The 23,592-nt window shown below is 38.9% G+C and overlaps 1 protein-coding gene across 14 annotated transcripts in view; it reads right to left on the reverse strand.

Annotated features, from left to right (window-relative positions):
* LOC148867422 (protein ALWAYS EARLY 3-like) overlaps positions 1-23,592 on the reverse strand; it is a 94,253-nt gene that overhangs the window by 11,786 nt on the left and 58,875 nt on the right. For 11 of the 14 annotated variants that reach the window (XM_088976964.1, XM_088976953.1, XM_088976963.1 and 8 more), the window contains 5 exons: positions 9,738-9,815; positions 7,780-8,015; positions 7,606-7,668; positions 5,547-5,873; positions 5,274-5,452 (listed from right to left, as the gene is read on the reverse strand). In XM_088976964.1, the coding sequence (XP_088833090.1) occupies positions 5,274-5,452; positions 5,547-5,873; positions 7,606-7,668; positions 7,780-8,015; positions 9,738-9,815 (883 nt within the window). The remainder of the gene's footprint in view (positions 1-5,273; positions 5,453-5,546; positions 5,874-7,605; positions 7,669-7,779; positions 8,016-9,737; positions 9,816-23,592) is intronic. The other 3 variants (XM_088976957.1, XM_088976951.1, XM_088976961.1) reach the window with 1 other exon arrangement.

The raw sequence follows: 23,592 nt of genomic DNA on the forward strand, positions 1-23,592 counted from the left end.
TCCCTTGGTTCAAATCTTATTGTTTTCTGGAAGTGTGTTGCTGCCTTTTTTTCTTCCAATGGCATCAGAAAGGATGGAGGTTCTTCCTATTATGTTCAATGGTACGAACTACGCATTATGGAAGTTTAACTTTCAATTCCATGTCGATGCTAAGGGTCTTTGGGGATATCTGGATGGATTTGTATCTAAACCTGATGACTCACATTAAGGGACTTAATCAGTGGAACATCGACAACGCAAAAATTGCGTCGTGGATTCTAGGTTCAGTCGAAACTGATATTTCTATATGAGAGGGTATAGGACAGCCTATGAGATGTACCAGTATCTCGAGAAAGTTTATCAGCAATCGAACCCCTCTAGACAACATCAGATAGAGGTTGACATCTTCTCATACTATCAGGGAGACAGAAAGGTCTAGGAATATTATGTTGGATTCATCAACGTTTGGACAAAATGTGAGTTAGTTCACATGGGAAAGATCCTTCAAACTGAAGTACATGAAGGAACACTTTGACAGGAGGAAAATTATGCATTTCCTAATGCATCTAAGGCCTAAGTTTGAAATTGTCAAGTCTAATATCCTAAGCCGAGGAACACTTCCTGACTTAGATACTATCCTTGGAGAGATTTTGAGAGTGGAAACCAGATTGACTACACAGATTGCACTAGATGAAAGGAAAGATTCCAACATTGATGTTGTCTTCCTAGCAACTAAACCAAAAAGGAAGAAGGATTTCTCTAAGGTACAATGTTATGAATGTAAGGAGTATGGGCACATTGTCTCCCATTGTAAGAAGAGCACATGCACATATTGCAAGCATGTCAGCCACATTATTATTGAATGTCTTACCTGGCCTCAAAAGGTAGTTGATCAAATGAGAAGAAAGGAAACTACAAGGCCTATCAAACTATTGTAGATGGTTCAAATGACTCCTCCTCTATTACTTCTATAGCTAGCCAAAACGACACCTCCGGCAACAAGTCTAAAGAATGGATTCGACAGCGCATGTCCTCGGTCATCTCTTCAACCTTCTCTACTATTGGTTTGTCTGGTAAGTCACCGGCCTATTGCCCTTCACCAAACCACCTCTAGTATATTGACTCAGGAACCTCTAACCATATGACAGGGGCCACTCTCGGTCAGTATCCCAAGCCCCATCTTCCTAATAGACATTATCACTGCAAACGGTGAAAAGCTGGACACACTTGGCTGTGATGATTTGTATTTATCTACCTCTAAGTCATCTTTGTTTCACTTATCCAAAACTTTATTTGTACCTAAGCTTACCACCAATTTGATTTCTGTTGGCCAACTTGTAGAGGAAGGTAACAATGTCTCATTCACTTCTAATGGTTATTTGATATAGGACTAGCAAACTGGGGAGGTGAAGGGGAAGGGGCATAGACTGAGAAGACTATTTGCTTTGGAATTTGAGAAGAATAAGACTGCTCCTGCTTCTACTTCGTGTTTTCTTTCTACTACTTCTAGCTCTGAATCTTTTAACTGTAATAATGATTGGCATTTGTGGCATAAACGCCTTGGCCATCCATTTTCTAAGAAACTTGATCAATTATTTGCTTCTGCTAGTTTACCTGTTTCTACTGTTTCCTTTAAGAATGTGAATAAAGATTGCATCACTTGTGGTTTATGTAAAAGTCATATTTTACCTTTTCCTTTTCATTATGAGCATGTAACAGTTCCTTTTTATTTTATACATAGTGATGCTTGGTCGTCTCCAATTGTCTCATGGCTGGGATATAAGTACTTTGCAACCTTTATTGATGACTACACTCATTTCACTTGGGCTTATTTTCTTCGAAAGAAATCTGAATTTCATTATGAGCATGTAACAGATCCTTTTTATTTTATACATAGTGATGCTTGGTCGTCTCCAATTGTCTCATGGCTGGGATATAAGTACTTTGCAACCTTTATTGATGACTACACTCATTTCACTTGGGCTTATTTTCTTCGAAAGAAATCTGAAGTGTACACTGTATTTAAACACTTTCACACCTATGTTACTACCCAATTTGATGTTCGAATTTGTGTTCTACGATCGGATTTCAGGGAGAGAGTATATTGATGGGGATTTCCAAAATTATTTAAAACAACATGGAATTCAACCCCAAAAATCCTATCTAGGCACCCCACAACAAAACGGGTAGGCAGAAGAATAGGCATATCTTGAGTGTAGTCAGAACACTTCTACAGGATTCCCATGTACCCTCTTGGTTTTGGGTGGAGGTGGCCAACAGTATTGTGTATCTCATAAATCGTCTTCCGCCATCTGTTTTAAATAACTCTTCTCTTTTTCAATCTCTCTTTCACAAACCGCATACCTATCCATGCTCAGGGTTTTTGGTTGTGCTTGTTTTGTCCACCTTCCACCTCGTGAACATACAAAGTTAACTACACAAGCAGCTTTGTGTGCTTTTATGGGGTACAATTCTGAACATAAAGGGTTCCTTTGCTATGATCCTTCGGTTTGTCGTCTTAGAATCTCTTGTAATGTAGTTTTTCTTGAAAGTGTCATTTTTTAAACATAATTTAAAATTCCCAGCTCCTACTTCCTTGTTGCACAGTTTTGATTCTATGGGCACCTCAGATATTCCATTATCACATCCGCAACAACTTCAGACCTACTCCAAAAAGCAACAACCTCCTTCAGTCTCAATGCCCCCCTTTTCTCCACCACCAGTTGCTGGTCCAGTCACTCCAGCTGCCTCAGTAAGTGTACCTGACCTTCTTCCTAAACCCATTACTCCCACTTTACGTCGTTCCTCTAGAATTTCTCGCCCACCTAACTGTTATGGTTTTTCACCAAACCATAGCTCCTTTTCCGTTGTTTTATCTACCACATACATTCCCAAATCTTACCAGCAGGCTATAGCAAAACCATGGATTCTGAGATTCATGCCCTTCTTGAGAATGACACATGGGACCTGGTCAAAACTCCACTTGAGACATCTCTCATAGGAAGTCGATGGGTCTACTCTGTGAAACTAAAATCTGATGGAAGCCTAGACAAATACAAAACTAGGCTGGTTGCATAAGGCTACAAACATGAATATAGGATAAACTATGAGGAGACCTTTGCTCTTGTAGCTAAAATGACCACTATACGACTTCTGATGGTTGTATCTGCAGCCAAACAATGGACAATCCATCAGATGGATGCCAAGAATGTTTTTCTCCATGGGGAGTTGAAAGAGACAGTCTATATGAAGGCTGGTTGCATAAGGCTACAAACAGGAATATGGGATAAACTATGAGGAGATCTTTGCTCTTGTAGCTAAAATGACCATTATACAACTTCTGATGGTTGTATCTACAACCAAACAGTGGACAATCCATCAGATGGATGTCAATAATGTTTTTCTCCATGGAGAGTTGAAAGAGACAGTCTATATGAAGCCCCCTCCGGATATTGTATAGATCCGTAGCTTGTTTGTTGTTTGGAGAAGTCACTTTATGGCCCGAAGCAAGCTCCTAGAGCCTGGTTTGAGAAGTTCAGATCTGTCATGTTGGCTTTATCTAAAGTTCTTCTAATTATTCTTTATTCATCTTAAGGCCAAAGCAGGGAGTATCGATATTAGTCCTATATGTCGATGATAATACTCATTACAACGGATGATACAAAAGGAATTGCTAGGCTACAATAATTATTTAGTGAGTCCTTTAAGGTGAAGGACTTGGGGCCTTTGACATATTTCTTGGGACTTGAAGTGAGCAGAAACTCCCAGGGCTACTTTGTTAACCAACAAAAGTATGTGGCTGATCTTGTTAAACTGGCAAATCTTAGTGACTCTAAGATTGTGGACACCCCACTAGAACTGAATTTGAAACTCAACAAAGGTGATGGTTCTCTTCTTGAAGATCCTACCCTTTATTGTCAACTAGTGGGCAGTTTAATCTATCTCACCATGACTCGGCCAGATATATCTTATGCAGTTCAGATAGTAAGCCAGCTCGTGTCTTCCCCAAGACAACCACATTTATCTGCAGTTCATCGGATCATTAGATATGTGGAAGGCACCCTGTCACACGAGATATTCTTCTCTTCCTCATCCCCTATTAATCTTATGGCTTATGCAGATGCTGATCAGGCTAGATGCCCTGACACCGACGATCCACTACTGGCTGGTGTGTATTCTTAGGCAACTCTCTTATCTCATGGAAGTGCAAGAAACAAGCTATTGTGTCCAAATCTTCCATTGAAACTGAATACAAGGTTATGTCTTCCGTATGTAGTGAGATGATATGGCTTCAGGCTCTTTTATTTGAAATACTTAATGAGCCATCATCGTTTGTTCCTCTCTATGCAAACAATGTCAGTGCGACTAAAATTGCTTTCAACCTCGTCTTCCATGAGCACACCAAACACAAAAGTTGATCGCCACTTCATCCATGATGTCCATCTTGAGAGTACCATATCGCTTCCTCATGTCTCCTCCGGGCTCCAACTAGCAGACCTGCTGACTAAAGCAATGACTCGGGCTCGACATCTATTTCTCATGGACAAACTGATGCTTATTCCTAGGCATCAGTTTGAGGGGGAGTGTAGAGACTGTGAGATCTAGCCGCAAGGCTATTTTTGTACTTTTACTCTTCTTTGCACTCTCTTTCTTTTGTACACTAAGGGAAGATTTGTCCTTTTACCTTTTTATTATAAATATATCTTTTAGGGAGTCAACTGACACATTGGGTCACACCCACAAAATCTCGTCTCTTTCTTTCTCTCTTTCTAAACTCTCGACTTGACTCTGACACACTAAACAAGGATCCACTAAAACAAGGGCTCCACTCTTCTTCCATCACGGATTTGTATGTCTTCTATGTATTTGGATTATGGTGTTTTATAGATTTTGAATTATCAATTTGTTTTTATGAAATATGGTTATGGATTATCACATCATGCTACTATTAAGGTTTATGTGGTTTTTATTTGTATATTTAATCCAGATTGCATAATTTTATATTCTGGTTATTATTTACTTTTTAAAGTTGAGCTTTGTGTCACTTGGGCATTCACCCCAGGCATCTAGAAGCCCTCGCACTATTGTTGCACCTCTTGATTTGGAAGCATGGCCTATTTTGTAGGTCACCCTACCACATCCCACATCAAGATGGGCAACTATCTTCTAACATACACCAATGGACACAAAAGATTGCATATACTTTTTGCTGAGAAACTTCCATATATAATGCATGTTATCTTTATACTTTAATCACATCATAACTGATAGAAGAAAAAATAAACAGTAAATACCTCCTTATGACACCCCACTCAACACGAGTTAGCCTTGGGATGTGGCCTAAGCCAACATGATTCAAGTATTCAACAAACTCCCGTTTAGCAAACCATGGGTAATCAATTGCACTATAGAACCACTCAAAAGCACACCACCTACGCAGCATTGGAGACGACAGACAATGAGAAAGTGTTTCCTGCAATTGAAAGAAAAGGAAAAAACAAAAGTAAAAAAACTGGCAGTTAGGACTTCAAAAATAAGTTTTAACAATAGTGTGGAATATTTTTTACCTTCAGATCAAGTGCCTTGTCATGGAGTGAGGAAGAGTATCTATTCAGTTGGTCATTTCCAAAACTCTCAGAAGATCTCAACTCCTTTTGGATCAATGCCTTTGGTATACATATCTTACGCCTACTCCTGAGCTTGGTGGGTAAACTAACTTGGTTTACAGGAGCAACCTCTATAGTCGATACAGCTGAATCATTCCCTCCTTGCTGATTGGTACTTGAAGAAGAACGTTTTAAAGTTTTAACTGATTTCCTTTGTTTTGGCAGCATATTAACTTGATTAGTACGTTTACCTTTTGTCATGGATTTCTTCTCTTCTTCAGCTGAGACCTATAAATCAGGGGCATACAGAGTGGCATGGGTTAGATACTTGAAAAGGCTAAAAGAAATAGGAGTTATGGAGTACAATTCCTGTATCTATATCTTGGTGCATTTGAAATTAGAGAAATCAGACAGTATTCCAGAATCAAAGCTGCTCAATTGAAGATTTTGCCAATAAATTTTTGGGAATTATTCATTCTTGAATAGCTGCAACAGATCATTTCATCAATACATCTCACTGCATCCTGCTACTATGTTTTGTAATGTCTGGTAGGATTGATGCAGCATAATATACTTTTGTATAGTGGCTCACTGTACATGGTGATACTTGTGTATGCTTTCACAAGCTGAATGAATATAATACTTTACCTTTTGCTCAAAAAAAAAGGATAAAAGGTAACACCAAATTAAAAAGAAGAAACATAGAACTCAGAAGAGAAATGAGAAGATGCACTAATATTTGATGCTACAGAAGAATAATCTGATGACAAAATATTATCTTAAAAGCTCAAGACTACATTAAGCATGTAATCTCATATTAATTGATGTCCCCCTTGTCTAGAATAAAAAGATAGATCATATAGTATATAGGGGGTAATCACCAAGGGATTGAGATCCTGAAATATGTATGGCTGTCACTGCCTTGATGCAGAAACAGGTGAGAGGGAACTAGATAACAGGGTGACTAACGAACAACAGAACTCTTAGGTGACAGAGGTTCAAAGAACAGGAGCAGACATGTTTGTCAAAGGGCTCTGAAAGAAGAACTAGGGTTCCTTCAAGCTATGGAGCTTTTATTATTGTAGTACGTACACCAATGGGGGACATCAAGAACTCCAGAAGACCACAAGTTTGGGGCCAAACAAGGTTTTGGTGGTGGCTGAAACAAGGTGTGAAGTTACAGCTTTAATAATTTGTAGTCAAGAGACTCGAGTGGAGATTACAGAATCTGGAAGAGAAACTTTTAATGTAACTCCCTTGGCTTTCATGACTACAGAGGACAATGGAATGCTAGAGAAATATGTAGGTATAAAGTGGAGCTACCAAGCAACTAACCAGTAAGGAAGTCCACAGAATAGAAACATAGATGAACACCATTTGCTTCTGAATCAAACAAGTAGTCTCTAACCAATCCAAAAACTACAGCATTAATAAATCATTACAAAAATCAACCAAGTTGAAAAAATTATTCACGATTTATGGATAACACCAGATGGAGTCCATGATAGTTAAGTCCTCAACCATATCGAATTGAACAAATGAGTCATATGAGAAAATTCAGTGATTGTTCTAGTAGGAATGTTCTATGTACTGTAAAGTTATATAGAAATAGGAGTTCTAAAGATTCAAAATGAAATCACCCTGGATCCCAGGGACATGGTAACTTCCCTAACTTTCACTAATAGAATTCTTCATCATGTTCCCAATCGAAAGAAAATTGTGCTTCCCCAATAAGCCTGTCCTAGGGTGAGGTGCATCTCCAAGAAAACTCATCACCCAGCTTTCAAAATGAACCTGGCTGCCCAGGTTCCTAGAACAGCATCTATAACAATACCAACTATTACATAGTCTGAACTGAAGACAAGAAAATCAAAGTTGTATAGACAACAATATATAAGTTCCATGAACATGTAAAGGACTACATTCCTTCCCCACAATCACACCAGAAATATCTGTAAATCTGACAAAATCATATAATAATAACACCAAAAAGGTAAAGATTAAAAAAGGATTTCCATACCTCAGTTTTATGAGCTTCACTGAGATAAGGATCATTGTGAGTTTCAGATTTTGCAACCTGCAACTAGTGAACAAATTGGGTGGTCATTAGCATCACCCAGCTAACTAGATGATAAACTTCAGAATATGTGCAACTGCATGAGGAAAGGAATTTTCCAACAAGAATATGTCTTACTTTTGATGCCAATAGCTTTCTTTGTCTACTTTTCATCTTAGGGGTAGATTGCTGCTTCACTTCGGAAAGTGTACTAACATCAACAGCTGAATCTCTTCCCAGTTTGGCACCTTTTAGACCGGCATATTCAACACAAGCCATTGACTGATAAGCTTTCTCCTCAGCCGTTGAAATTTTAGGTCTGGAATCACCAATGTCAGAAGTTCTCTTTTCTTCCTTAAATTGCATAGATGACTCTGGAATCACCAACAAAGCAACAAACTAAATTATTATCCCTGAAATTTCATAACAGAAAAAATTCCTTGTACTCTGATGCATAATTTCCTTCTGAATAGGAGGGAGAAATAATGTTAGTTCAAAGCTGGGTAGATCACTAGACCCTTGAAAATTTTATTATTTAATCATATTTAAAGAAAATTCATCATCTTCACCTCCGGACTAGTTTATCTTGGAAAACACCAATTGAAGGGTACATAAAATTGAACGTTAATGGCAGTAGTAGAGGGAATCCAGGCCCCTCAGGTGTAGGAGGATTGTTTAGAAATGAGTTAGGCCAGGTGGTGACACTCTTCCCACGACCAATTAGTTCTTGGGAATTCATTGGCGGCTGAAGCAATGGAAGTTGTAGAAGGGGTGATTAAAGCATAGGAGTTAGATGTGCACAAGCTGATGTTTTTTTTATCTTTCTGTCATCATCAGTTGGTGGTTAAGTGGCTACAAAACAAAGGAAATGATTTGAGGATGTACAAAAATGAGCTAAAGCAGATTAAATGGATAACAAGGGATATGGATATTAAAATTCAATGGGTTCAAAAGACAGCTAACAGAATGGCTGATGCTTTGGCAAAACAAGGGGTTGGGAGAAATCAAGCGTTTTGGGCTAGATTGCAAATTTTCGGTATTGGAGATAAGCTGTTTTATCTCCAATTGTACTTGTAGTTGTGCACTCTTATCTCTTGACTAATTAATGAAAGTTACAGTTATTGATCAAAAAATTATTATTTAATTATTTTATCAACTAAAAGACAAAGCAGTAAGTATTTCAGTTCAGCAAATTCAGCCATTATCAAACGGCCTCTTAACCATAAAAAAAATTCTAATCAGATTTGAATTTTTGGGGCATTTTTCTTCCTTCCAATATTTCTACCCAGCCCTGTTCTTCAATATTTGGACTGTAATACGACCCAATTGATGTATAGCAGTGTTCGGAAGGGTTTGAAAATGTTTTTTGGCAATAAGGTGATGCTTTGTTAGTCAAAGTGCATGGTATCTCTCTTATTGTTCCTATTTCCAAATTGCATTCCCAAAACCCTTGTAGGAGTTGATTGTGAGGCAATCTTGGCAGATAACCAAGATTCCAAGAAGGTTGCAAGCGCTGGTATGATATCTATCAGCTGTCCAGACATCCAAATAACAAATGTAAAATCGGATGGGACAAATTTCTTAGAATGGGTGCAATCTGCCAAGCCCCACATTGGTGGTAGGAGAAACTGGGTTACCTTACTGGTAAAGAAAAGGAACCCAACCTTGAAGATCTTGCACATGGAAAGACGGAACAGGAAATTTAATGGTTATGTGATGGCTGGTGAGTTCCGTGCATCTTAACATTGTCAAAACTATGTGTGTCAACTGAGAAGAGAGAATAATGATCTTCAGCAGCGGCAGGGGGTGCATTTGCTTCTATGTACTTTTCAGCTTTGCAGTCATTGTGGAAGGAAACAGATCTGGAGGTAGAAGAATGACATTGTCCAAAGGATGCCAAAAGATAATAAGAACTTAGAGGAATCTTTGAATTTAGTGAGACCATCACATTTGGGCACACCGCATTTTTGATGCCCTAGTGAAATGGTTAATAAACCAATGTTTGTAATGATCATAGAAGTCAAAACATGGGGTGCTATTGTGGAAAATGAGATATGTCCAAATCCCTCCCTTTAACAATAGAAAAAACTGCTTACCAGATTCCATTGTAGATGATGGCATCATCAAAGATAAATCTGCCAGAGTTTGCAGTGCATCCAAGGCTGAGTTTTCATCTAACAAAAATATGATAAATAATAAGAGAACTAAGAATGGCATTTATAACAAACATTCAAAAGACGAGTGAACAAAATGAAGGTTAAAGGTGAGGTTAGTTTTTCTGTTCAACAAAATGATGCTCAAGAACTCTTCAATATGAAACAGAAATACAGATAAGCTTTCAGATAAAAATATTGCATCTTGTCAAAGAATAAAAAATTGATCAAGCATGCATTTTTTCAGTATAAAGAAAGAATGACAATTTATTAAAAGAGGGAAAATCTAGATGAATAAAAGGGCGGAGTTTAAGCACAAGCTGCAATAAGAACTATCAATATTGCATTTCATAATAAGAATATTGCAAACATAAAATTAATCCCTTCTAAGAATGCCCTTGCTTCAATATTTGTCCATCTATAGCTGGGCTAATCTGTCACTAAAGAGAACAAGGCTCTAAGACTTCAAAATCACTACCAATTTGAAAATCACTAAAATGAATGAAAGACCCTCCAAGCTCCTCTCCTTCTTCCTTCTTAGAAGCAGAACAATCATATTGGTAGAAACAGTAAGACTATGACACCAAGGAGAGAAGTCTTAAAATACCTTAGGTCTGGCATACTATGGATTCCCCAACCAAATCTACCTACTCAAGCCACCAATTCCTTGAGTAATAGGTAGGCTAATAATGTAAAGAATATGCTCAGCATATCTAGTATATCAAAAAAATCCAAGAGTAAAAAAGAAAACAACAGTAAGCCATATCAAGCAAGATTAGAAGTAGAAAAGCAAAAGAACGGAGAAAAATCTATCACTGTTAAATGAACAAAACAAGAGAAGCAAGAGCCATAAAAAAACTAAGAAATAAGATGTCTACTCAAGAGTCTGCCTTCAATTGCATCTGGAATTTTATGTGATAGGCAAATACAACTTAGATTAAAAGGAAAATTCTATAAATAGTTGTAAGGCCAGCTATGCTGTATGGAACAAAGTGTTGGGCAATCAAGAAACATGTCTAAAAAATGAGTGTGGCAGAAATGTGTATGCTGAGATGGATGAATGGAAAACTAGAAAGGATAGGACTGGAAATGAAGTCGCTCAAAGCAATAGACTAAGATGGTTTGGTCACATGCATGGAATACCATCAACAACACCAGTAAGAAGTGGTTTGTTCCAAATCCAAGGGGCTAGATGGGTTAGGGGTAGACCAAAAAGGACATGGTAGATGTAGTATGAAATGATTTAAGCACCAATTATTTAACATTTGGATATAGCATTAAATAGAATAGATTGAAGAAATATAAATCATGTAGCAAAGCCATATGGTTGGGATAAGTCTTGAATGATGATGAATTTCTTCACATAATCGCATTTGAATTAAAAAAAATGCAATTTTATCAGCTTCTCAGTTTCCTAGCCCTTGCCTTCAATGTTTTGCAATAAATTTTTTTGGGCAGTTTTTTGCACCTCCCTTGGATTAAGCACATCTCAACATATCTCTCCTTGTTCTCTTTCAAATTTATTCATTTTCTCCTTTGAATTTTTTTGATCAGTAACAGAAAAATATTTTATTAATTAAGAAGAAACTTTGGTTTCTTTATCTTTACAACTGAGCCAAAAACACTGTTCCCTATTAACCCCTTGCTTTTCTAACTAATCTGCTAGACTATTGACCATTCTTGGAATCCACTGAATTGACAAAAGCATGTCCCTTGAGAGTCTTCTAAACTTTTTGATCTCATTTCTGAAGTACCAGGGAGTTTTTTCATTCTCCTTCAACCAGCTTATGACTACTTTGGAATCTCCTTCAACTACCAGCTTCCTTACCCCCATTTCCACTGCTTTTTGCACCCCAAACATAATTGCACTCAATTCCGCTATTGTGGAATCTCCTGTTCCAATAGGGCCTGAATACAATCCCACAATTCTCCCATGTTCATTTCTAATCACCCTTCCTATTCCAGAAGGACCCAAATTACCAAAGCTACTGCCATCAAAGTTTAGCTTAAGGAAACCTAACTCAGGAGGACAAGGATCCCAATCTGTTAATATTCTCTTTCTAGCTATAGGAACCTTAAACATAGCTAGAAGATGCAGAATTCAGAAGAACAGAAAAAGTCAACAGCAGATAGCAGTGTCAAAGGTGTTTGTTAGGATAAAAGGAGCTCCATTTGGCATTGGGCCCAAGAAGATAGTAAGAAAACACAAAAATGTAGTCAGAAGACAACAAGAAGATTGCAATCAAAAATCAAACCAGAAGACTGATTGAGTCGGTCTTCTTGTTGGGTGGCGGTTGTGGGTGCTTGGGGTCTTGTAAGGGCATCAGTATTGTTTGTTTTGATGATCGGGGTTGTATTCGGTCAATGTTTTGTATCGTTTATGTGTATTTTTGTAAGGGGTTTGGTTTTTGAGGGGCTGGCCATGTTGGGATGGTTTGGGCTTACTGGGTTTTGTTTTATCTTTGTTGGGTGTTCCTTGGATTGTTATTTTCCCTCGGGTGATTGCTTATCACCTTTCCTTGTATCTTCTTCATAAAAAATATTCTCTTTTTGGAGGAGGATGAGGCTGCAACTGTTCCCTAATTCCTGATTACATCACCGAAGGTAAAGTCAGAGAACACACTCAAAGATTTTATCCAGTCTGCCACTTTTACCATAATCCCTTCTATCAAAGCTTCCTTACTTCTTTTCTTCTCCTCAAAGATTCACAGATCTCTTTCCTCCCATAGTGCCCATACCACTGCTACCCTCGTGCATCTCCATTGTATTCTCCCCCTTCTTTTTCGCCACCTGAAAGTAGAAGCATCAAACAACCAGTCCAGCCAGTCAAGGGTGTTCCACCTACAATCAAAGAGTTAAAAAACCAAAACCCAAATACAGCAAGCAAAGGGAAAAGAAATGGGCAAATGATAAGCAGTTTCATTGTTAGACTCACACAAATAGCACCAATTTGGGGAAAGGCATCAGCCAGGTCTCTTCCTCTACAGCAAATCACATATATTAATTGCACCATGGAAAACCCAACAAAAAGCACCTGCTTTTGGAGGAATAGGCCAAGAACAAAATTCTTTAATCGGGAAAGGCACGGCAGATGAGTTAGAGGATGACAAGGCCTTGAAAAAGAGGCACGCTAGAGAGGGAGAATGGATTAAGAAATTAGAGACCAGCTTGCCTTTGAAAGAAGAAAGGGAAAACAGTGTTGGAAATAAAACATCAAAGGATTATCACCTATGTCCCAACCATTTTGTGAGATTTCCATGGTGAAGCACTAGAACTCCTCATAGAAATACCAATATCCCAACCATTCTGTGAGAGCCAATGAATGCCAACCACAACCTCGTGCCACATTCTTTTTTTTTTCTTTTTTTTCAATCTTCCTAATCCCAATCTGCCAAGATCCTTCCTTCTACCCACTACTTCCCACTTGATCAAATGACCTTTCCTTTCCTCGCCTGGTCAAAAAAATCTCTCATTATTTTCTCTAACTTTTTAATTATGGCTTAAGGCTTGTAAAGCACTGAGAGGTAATAAACTGGGATGTTTGCTAAAATCAACTTAATAAGAGTTATCCTACCCCTAGAGAGATATAATTTCTCTTCCGCATTGCCAACTTCTTTTCAAACCTCTCCATTAAATATTTCAACGGCTAATCGCTTGACAAGCACCCTAACTCCCCCACCCACAATCTAACATTTTTAGATTCCTAGCCCCTACCTCATCCTCATTCTCACAAAAGATGATGCCATCCACAAATTGCATGTGGGATATCACCAATCCATCTCTTCCTATTTTCCACCCCTTTATTAATCTCATCTCATTAGCTTTCAAAATCAATCTGCTAAACACTTCCATTATGACAATGAAAAGAAAGGAGGAGAGGGGTCCCCTTGTCTCAAACCTCTTAATGCACAAAAAAAAAGTCCTTTGCCACCCCACTTACCAAGACTAAAAAATGGCAAGTTTGCAAAAAACCCTCTAATCCATTTGCACCATCTTGCACCAAAACCACAACTCCTCAAGGCTTCAACTAAAAAATTGCAATCCATAAAATCGCGGGCTTTCTCCAAATCTAGCTTACAAACAATAGCCTTCCTCCCGAATTTCTTAAACTCCTCCACACATTCATCAGTAATAAGCAATTGGTCCAAGACTTGTCTCTCTTCAATGAAAGCCCCTGAAATTGAGAGATAATTTACGAGAGAGCCTTTTTTAACCAAAGGGAAAGGACCTTGGCTAGAATTTTGTACTAATTCATTACCAAGCTGATTGGTCTAAAAATCGTTAGGATGGCGAGCACCAGATTTCTTAGGGATCAAAAAAATGAAAGTAGCACCAACATCCCTACTAATAATCCCTCTATGAAAAAATTCCTCAAAGACTTTCGTTAAGTCCCCTTTAATCGACTCCCAACAATCTCAGTAAAAATCCATGGTAAAACCATCAGGTCCAAGTGCCTTAAAACAATCCATAGAAAAATGCATCATTGCATCCTTTACCTCTTCCAAATCAATTTTTTTCTCCAAACCTCTACTCAAAGTACATCTAGGGATGGCCCCTCCAAACCCTCCAACTTCAATCTCTCTAAAGCTAGCCTTCTATAAATTGATTTAAAATGATCCACAAAGGACTTTGCAATATCTTTCTATTGTTGTACCATCCTCCAGTTTCAACATATATATGAAATTTTCCCTCCTCTCATTTACAACCATATGGAAGAAATATTCATTCTTATCTCCTTTGATCTATTTCACCCTTGATTTCTGCTTCCAATTTATGTCATGTTTCAACAAGGTGGCTTCCAATTATTTTTTCAAATTTAATCCCTCCTCCTTTTCTCATTTTACCATTTGTCCCTACTCTTCCTTTCTATCAATTTCTTCAATTCGACTAATCAAGCTTGATTTTCTCTCTTCAACTCTCCCAAAATTATTAATTTTCCATTCCTTAATTATTTTCTTCAGATTTTGAAGCTTCCTATGAAATTTAATCCCTTCACCCTCAGCTTGGAGACTATCCTGCTCCCACCAGTCCCTAACCTTCTATACAAATCCAGGGCAGTAAGCCACATATTTTCAAAACTAAAGGGCCTCAATCCTCCATTAAAATATTAACAAAGGCTAATAGGCCAATGATCTGAAGTGAGTCCATGCAGAGTTCTACCTATCAAGTTATCCCAATGCACCTCCCAACCTTGGGAAACAAGAAATCTATCCAAACTTGAACAAACAAGGTTCTCCTAACAATTGGACCAAGTGAATCTAAGTTGTCCAGTCACAATTTCCTTAAGCACAAAGGTTTCTACAAAACTATTAAACCTTCTCTTACTGGTGGTTACCCTCTATCTTGGATTGTTAGACTCTTCAGTACGTATAATCACATTAAATTCACTTCCCACACACCAAGGACCTTGCCAAAAACCTCTAATGTCTACCCACCATTCTTCCACATTTCATCCCTTTCCCTATATGAACTAGGCCCATAAATATTCATCACAACCCAAACAAAATTGTCATTCACACTTCACAATTTTACAAATACAAAGAGTCTACCTATCGATTCCTGTAAGCATTCCACCAAATCCTCACTCCAAAGGTTAACTATCGCCCTGGAAGCACCCCAAAGGAGCCTGAGCCGACCCAATGCCCCTACCTCCCTAGATACCCCTCGCCCATTTTCTGTCAAATTCCTATCTTTTGATTCTTGTAGCAACAACACCTCTGACTTTCCTCTCCTGATTACTTCCATAATAATCCTTCTTTTGTTTGTGTTTTCCAGCCCTCTAAAATTCCAACTCAAAACCTTCATTTCAACACCACAACTACTAGAGCCCTTCTTCTGATCCTTTCAACCTACTACCTCCCCTAACTCCACACTCTTGCCCCAATCAACTTTGAATTTTTCCACCAGCATCAATTTCCTTCTTCTGAACCTTTTCTAAAGCTAGAATAGTGATTTTCAGCCCTATCCTCTCTACTCATTGCTTCAAAGGATTTATCCTTATCAGATTCACACTCTTTGGCCCAAACCACTCCTTGAGTTCTACCTTCTACCTCTTTCTTCCCAATAATCTCTCCCTCTTTTCCCTGTTTTCCCAGCCCCCTCATACACTCCATCATCTTCGCTTCTAATCGCTTCTCCATTCTTTTCTTGTAGGTGAACTCCCCAATACCTTTCCAGCCTCTTTGATTTTGACTTTCTAAGACAGCCAAAGAAAGGGGGAAGAATCATATAGGAGCCACTAGAGCAGTTGTGATTTGAACAATTTGGGAAGAAGGGAATAATAGAATTTTCCAAGTGAAAGTGAAAACCAGGGAGGCAATCATAGGGAATATAATTGTGAAGGTAGCACATTAGGTGAAAAAATTGGCACTTTTCAAAGATTACTCAGTGGACAACATTATTAGAGGATGGATAGTGGTGGAGGCTTCACTACATGAAGGCACATTAGACATGAGAAATGAACTCCAAAATGTAATAAAATCAAACTGAATTTTGATGGTAACCCTAGTAGCAACCCCAGACCATCCAAAGTGGGCGAAGTTTCTAAAAACCATGAAGGCAGAATTATGGTTTTATACTTGGGGCCACTTCATTATGGAGATTCTCTGAGGCCAAAAATATTAGCATAAAGAGTTAAAGACAAGGGTTGAGGATTACAAAATAGTTAGGCAAACAGAATTTGAGGTGGAAGGTGATTCTACACTAGTAGGAGGCTAGGTGAGAATGGATAGTTTCGGAGTTTGGAACCACAGAATAGCTATGCGAAAGGTGTAGCACCTAGCAAAAAAAATAGGGAGATTCAAATGGGCTAGAAGAATAGAAAATGCTAAGCTGATGCACTCACCAAGTAAGGAACAAACAGGGCTGAGCTGTTTTGGGCTTCTTCATAAATTAATAATATCATTGCAGGGTTGTAATGCATTATGTACAGTTAAACTACATTCATATGCTATTGAATAAAATTTACAGTTTCCAATAGAAAAAAGCATCACAAGGTCCTTAGGCAGCCTCAACTACAACCCCCAAGTATTATGTACAAAAGCTATAAGCTAGATCCCTATTAGTTACTCCCCAAATTAATTGATCCGTATTCACCCCTTGTTTGGCTAAAGTACCTGATATATTATTTGCTTCACATCTCCTTTTTCTTACAAGTAATATGCATTTTATTAATCAAAAAAGGTATCCAGCACAAGGAACCCTAGGAGAGGCGAGAGATGCAACCTCTCCCATCATAAAATTAACATTACCAGCTTACAACTGAACCCGATACAATAGATCTCTGTTCACCTGTTGCTTAGCCAAAGTATCCACAAAAGCATTAGCAGTCCTCACCCAATGTATGCTCAGTGTCAGTGCCACATTTCTTGCTAACCACAGATTCCAGATCTTTCAACCACCCCACTACCAGCACAGAATCACCTTCAATCATCAAGTTTTCCACATTCAGCTAGTTTGCAATATGAACTCCTAGCATAACTATAAACAATCCAGCTCTAGTAGAGTCCCCCATTCCCACTGGTCCTGAGAAAAGTGCAAGGGCATGTCCTTCCTTATCCCTAATAATCCCCTCCCAACTCCTAAAAGGCCTGTATTGCCTGGCTACTCCCATCAAAACTCCGTTTTACAAACCCTTATGGAGGGGGGACCGGTTTACACCAGACTTCAGTAGAATGGAAAACCTGTGGAGAAGCTGACTAGCAAAGAAGACTAAAAAGGGATGCACAAGAAGACACCCTTAGGGTGTGGGATCCAAACTCTTCTATCCTGTTCATTAAGAGTGAGCTCTTAATTCCTGTGCTAGAAAGGAGACAAGAGAACTCTTGAACTCACAAAGAGCAAAAGATCCCACAAGAAAAAGTGATGATTCACTGACTATTTTATCACTAAGCTTAATTATTTGTCATAAAGCTGTGAGACTGCAATGAGCATTGCAAAGGATAGTATATTTGGAATTGTCAGTGCTAAGTTATACTTGAGCAGAGTTGAGAGGATGATATGGGTGGTAGGAGGGAATCAATAATGGCTTCCTCTTCTATTAGATACTATTAGAGTCCACTCCCTGTATCTTGCAAAGTATCAAGATGTTGTAGCTAATCAGAAGCTTTTCATGGATACCCTGGAGAATCTTCATGCTACTATGGGAACCAAGTCCATGATCCTATTATAGGAGGAACGGAGCTAGACTTGCATCAGCTCTTTGTAGTGACCTCAAGAGGTGGGATTGGGCAGTTCGTTAGAGAGAGAGATGGAAAAGATAATAACTGTAGAGATAAAGAGAGTTAGCCGAGGAGGCTATTTTTGTATTTTTACCTCCTGCTGTATTTTATTTTATCTTGTACACTATTTCTTCTCTTGTACACTATGGACAATTTGGTCCTTTACAGTTTAATATAAATATCTTTCTTAGGGTGTTGATCTCTCCATTGGACACACCCACAAATCTGTTGTTGTCCCTCCTTTTTCCTGGGTTTACAGACTTAGATCAGACTCTGACATGGTATCAAAGCAGGTCACGATCTGATCTACTGAGTTTACTTCTCTGTTCTTTGAATCTTTTGGCATCTAGGGGTCTTCCTAACAATACTTGGGAACCCTTTAGTGCCCTAGAAAATTCTCTCCCAAGGCTGTTTCAATCAGACCTTATCTGAAATCTGGAAGTCTGCACCACCAGATTTACTTCTTTTCTTCGACCTGCACTTGGAGACATCAGATCTGCTTGAAATTCAAGATCTAGTGTCGCCCAGAGGAGTTCTTGTGATCCTGTTCAGCCTGGTTGAAATCGATTTGGTTTAAGAAGGGTTTTATTCTTCTCTTGGTTCAGCATACTGTGACAGTTTCCTTTTCTGGACATCTGAGTGAAAGGTACCTTCCCACATCATCTCTTCTTCGGTTTCTGATATCAGTATTGGAAATCAGCAATTTTTTATGCTAATGACTTCGGAAAGAATGGATGTCCTTCCTGTTAAATTTAATGGATCAGACTATGCATTGTGGGAAGTTTAACTTCCAGTTTCATGTTAGATGTGATTCAAACCAATAAAATTAGCAGAATATTTCAGATTAAAGCAAAAGAAAGTAACAAAGAAGAAGAAGACAGCAAGAAGAAGGAAGATTAGAGAAGAAAGCAGGAATAGATGACTCGACTGGAAGAGACTTTATAGAAGATTCAATGGGAATTGGAAGAGGGACAGATGGTGACAATGCAAACAACTCCTCTGAATGCTCCCCCTCAAGAGAAGTACCAAAGAAAGGAACATACTCTACAAATGTGACATCTCTAGAAACAAAGCGAGTGTCATGAACCGGATCAAAACAGCAGTACCCCTTCTGTGTGGAGGCATATCCCAAAAAGAGACACTTGTATGCTTTAGGCTCAAACTTATGTCTTTGATGACTGTGAACATGAACATAGCAAGTGCACCCAAACACCCTGAGAGGAAGAGAGAAGAGATCCTCATTTGGGAAAAGCAAGCTAAAGGGAGTTTTAAACCCCAGAACCCAAGAAGGCACTCAGTTTATCAAGTATGTAACTATAAGGACAGCATCACCCCAAAACTTAACAGGAACATGGGAAGCAAAAAGGAGGCTCCTCAGAACCTCAACCAAATGTTTGTTCTTCCTTTCTGCCACTCCATTTTGTTGATGAGTGTAGGAACAAGAATTCTGATGAATAACTCCGAAGGTATCAAAATAGGAGGAAAGACTCTTCTCAAAATATTCCTTTGCCTTTGATCAAAGACCTCCAACAAGTATATCCCATTCGCCTTAGAAGAAAAACAGTCCTTGAAAGTGTGGGACTGTTTAGGATAGATGTAGAAATCAAAAGGAATCAAAAACTGCAGAGAAGATTGCTTCTATTGAGTAGAAGATGAAGAGGGAGATGGCAGCAAAGAGGGTTAGAGTATGAGACGTTCGAACTTCGCTCTCCCTCTAACACCCTAACACTATTTCATTAAGTTAGTTTGGAATAATTACAAGGGGGGCCCTTGGTTGGGCAAGAAATTACAAGAACATAACATAGAAGAGGATGGGCCCAGAATAAGGCCCATTACAGAAAGGAACATAAACAGTAAGAAAGAATAACAACCTATGGGCCATTTGGCCCATCTTCACTACAGCCTCATGGCTACTCCCAATCGTCCTCTGAGACTTCAGGTCCTGAAAAACACAATAGGTAGAAAAGAAGGTTATGTTGCAGTTCATTGATTTTGTTAAACTACTAACATATAAAAGGTTAGTGCTAAGTTTGGGAACACGAAGGACAGAAGATAATACAAGTGAGTCAGAGGCTTTAATATTCCCCTTGCCAGAGATGGGAGCAAGAGACCCATCGGCAAGAGAAATCTTCTCTCTACCCGAGAGGAGCTGATATGGACAAAAAAAGTTGGGTATGCTAGTCATATGGTTTGATGCACCAGAATCTATGATCCAAGGAATTTTACGATTACCTAAGTGCAGAAGCACGAATACCTAAATGGGCAAAAGCAGATGTAGAGGGGATGCCTGAGGAGGAAGATGCAACAATAGACTCCAAGTGGTTTATCAACTTCCCATATTTCTCAAATACAGCCTTCATTGCTGCCAGCTGTTCAACAACAGATTTTCTTCACATTCAGATATTGTAGCAACATTTGCATTCTTGGGTTTTCCAGACTAACCACCCTTAGTTGTCGTTCCGAAACCTCTCAAGAAGAAGATCTGGATGTAGCTTCCAACAAGAATCCTTAGTATGTTTCGGCTTCTTGCAGTATTCACATATCACCTCCTTTTTTTCATTTAGCCCCTTTGGTTTCATTCCAGCATGTGCAAAATGTTCTGGAGGAGGTGGGGTCTGTACTTGTACCTATCTCCTGCTCTCTTCACTACCCACCATAGAGTATGCCTGAGCAAGTGACACTTCATCCTTGGTCAGGATATTCTGCCTTGGAATACCAAATTCAGGATTGCGTCCTGTAAGGAACTCAAACACCCTGTTCCTTTCCAAAAATTTCCTGAAAGTTTTTGCATGTTTAGTGCTTTCCCATACAAATGCTTCCATAACATCTATCTCTTGCCATAGTGACTTCAACATCGAATAATAGACAGCCACACTCTTCTCCCCCTGATTTAAATTTTTCACATTATTCTTCAATTTGTAGGCCCTTGCAACATTTAATTTCTGAGAGTATGTCTCTGTCACACTATCCCAAATCTCCTTGGCTGAAGTCATCCACAGATAGTGTTGACTTATGTGGGGCTGCATAGAATTTACCAACCACCCAATAACTGTGTAGTTATCCTGCACCCATTTATCATATGTAGGATCAGTCTCATCCGACATCACCTTACTACCCGTTAGAAACCCTAGTTTACCTCGACTACAGACATGGATCTTAATAGATTGTGCCCAAGCAAGGTAATTTCTTCCGTCAAGTTTAATTGTAGTCACTCCTGTCAGAATGGAATCTATGGGACCAACCCCCGACACTAGGATTTGCTTCGCCTCACTTCCAGATTGCTCCATCAATCAACAAAAATCAAAAGTCAATGTTTTCAACCTTTATAGACCTAACTAAGGTCAATCAAGCACTCAAGAGACCCAAAACTAGGGTTTCACTTTACCTGGCCTCCGGGAAGAAAGAGAGAAGAGGTAGCCACTCAAACCAAAGCTATCTAAACCACTTTCAACTACAGCCACCCACTTTTGGAGATAAAAACGAACCCTCCAAGCCTTGAGCGCCACACTCAAACAGACTCTCCAACCCGTAACTGGAAATTCTCTAGTCGGCTAGGGTCATCCTTTTAGTTGTAATAATGACTAGAACTTGTGTCATAGATGCCTCGGTCATCCTTTTTTCTAAGAAACTTGATTATTTGTTTACTTCTGGTAGTTTACTGAGTTCTACTGCTTCCTTTAAGAATGTTGATAAATCTTGCATTACTTGTTGTTTGAGCAGAAGTCATATTTTACCCTTTCCTTCTCATTTTGAGCATGCAACAGCTCCTTTTTATTTGATACATAGTGATGTTTGATCGTCTCCAGTTACTTCTACACTAGGATTCAAATATTTTGTTACTTACATTGATGACTGCACTCGTTTCACTTGGATTTAATTTCTCCGCAAGAAATCTGAAGATTATCATACATTCAAACTATTTCAAGCTTATGTTGATACCCAATTTAAAAGAAAAATGTCCTATGATCTTATTCAGGGGGAGAGTACTCTGATGGGGATTTTTAGGCTTATTTGAAACAACAGGGAATCCAATCCTAAAAATCCTGTCCAGGTACTCCTCAACAAAATGGAGTAGCAGAAAGAAAGAATAGACGCATCTTGAGTGTAGTTTGGACCCTTTTACAAGATTCTCATGTTCCTTCTTGGCTTTGGGTGGAAGCAGCCAGCACCGTTGTGTATCTAATAAATCTTCTTCCATCATCTGTTCCGAATAACACTTCTCCCTTCCAATCCCTTTGTCACAAACCTCCAAACCTATTCTTGCTCAAAGTTTTTGGTTGTGTTTGCTTCGTTTATCTTCCACCCCATGAATGCACCAAGTTGACTGCACAGGCAACTTTATGTGCCTTTGTGGGGTACAGTCTTGACCACAAGGGATTCTTTTGTTATGATCCCGAAGCTCGTCGTATTAGGATTTCTCGCAATGTCATCTTTCTTGAGCACATATCTTTCTTTGAGCATATTGTTAAATTTCCTACTCCAGTTTCTTTGTTGCACAACTTTGGTTCGACAGATCTTCCAAATGCTTCGCCATCACCCGTGCAACAACTTCAGACCTACTTCAGAAGACAAGTCTACATCAGCTCCTATGCCCCTTTCGTCTTCTCCAACGTCAGTTGTTGATCCAGTTACACCATCCATTCCTAAAAGTTCTCTTAATCCACCACTTGAACCCACTGCACCCACTTTGCACCGTTCTTCTAGAATTTCACACCCTCCTGACCGCTATGGTTATTCCCCAAACCATAGCTCCTTTTCTGTTGTTTTATCCACCAAAGATATTCCCAAGACTTATCAACAGGCTATAGCAATTCCACATTGGAAAGATGCCATGGACTCTGAGATCCAAGCCCTTCTTGAGAATGACACCCGGGATTTGGTTAAAGCTCCTTTTGAAGCCTCTCTCATTGGGAACCACTAGGTTTACTCAGTAAAGTTGAAGTCATATGGAAGTCTAGATAGGTATAAGGCTAGACTTGTTGCTCAAGGCTATAAACAGGAATATGGGATAGACTACAAGGAGACCTTTGCTCCTATGCCAAGATGACTACGACCAGACTTCTTTTAGCCATCTCTGCAGTTAAAAACTGGACAATTCATCAGATGGATGTGAAGAATGCATTCCTGCATGGGGAATTGAAGAAAACTATTTACATGAAACCACCCCCTAGATATGCTACAGATCCTCAGCTTGTTTGTCGTCTCAAGAAGTCTTTGTATGGCCTAAAACAAGCATCCAAGGCCTGGTTTGAGAGATTCAGATCTATGACAACTGATGCTGGATTTATCCAAAGTTATTCTAATCATTCACTTTTCACCTTACATCGGAATCAGGGTGTGACTCTTCTTCTCCCATATGTTGATGATATAATCACTATAGTGTATGATGTGGGCCCTTTAACTTACTTCTTAGGACTTAAGGTCAGTCGTAATTCCCATGGCTATTTTGTTAGTCAGCATAAGTATGCAATGGATCTCGTCGAAATGGCTAATCTCAGTGACTCCAAGACTGTTGATATTCCCTTGGAGGTAAATTTGAAACTAAGCAAGGATGATGGCTCTCCTCTTGAAGATCCTAC

Source organism: Nelumbo lutea, chromosome 3 (genome assembly GCF_056320005.1).
Source record: "Nelumbo lutea isolate HS-2025 chromosome 3, American lotus-T2T, whole genome shotgun sequence".
NCBI lineage: Eukaryota > Viridiplantae > Streptophyta > Magnoliopsida > Proteales > Nelumbonaceae > Nelumbo > Nelumbo lutea.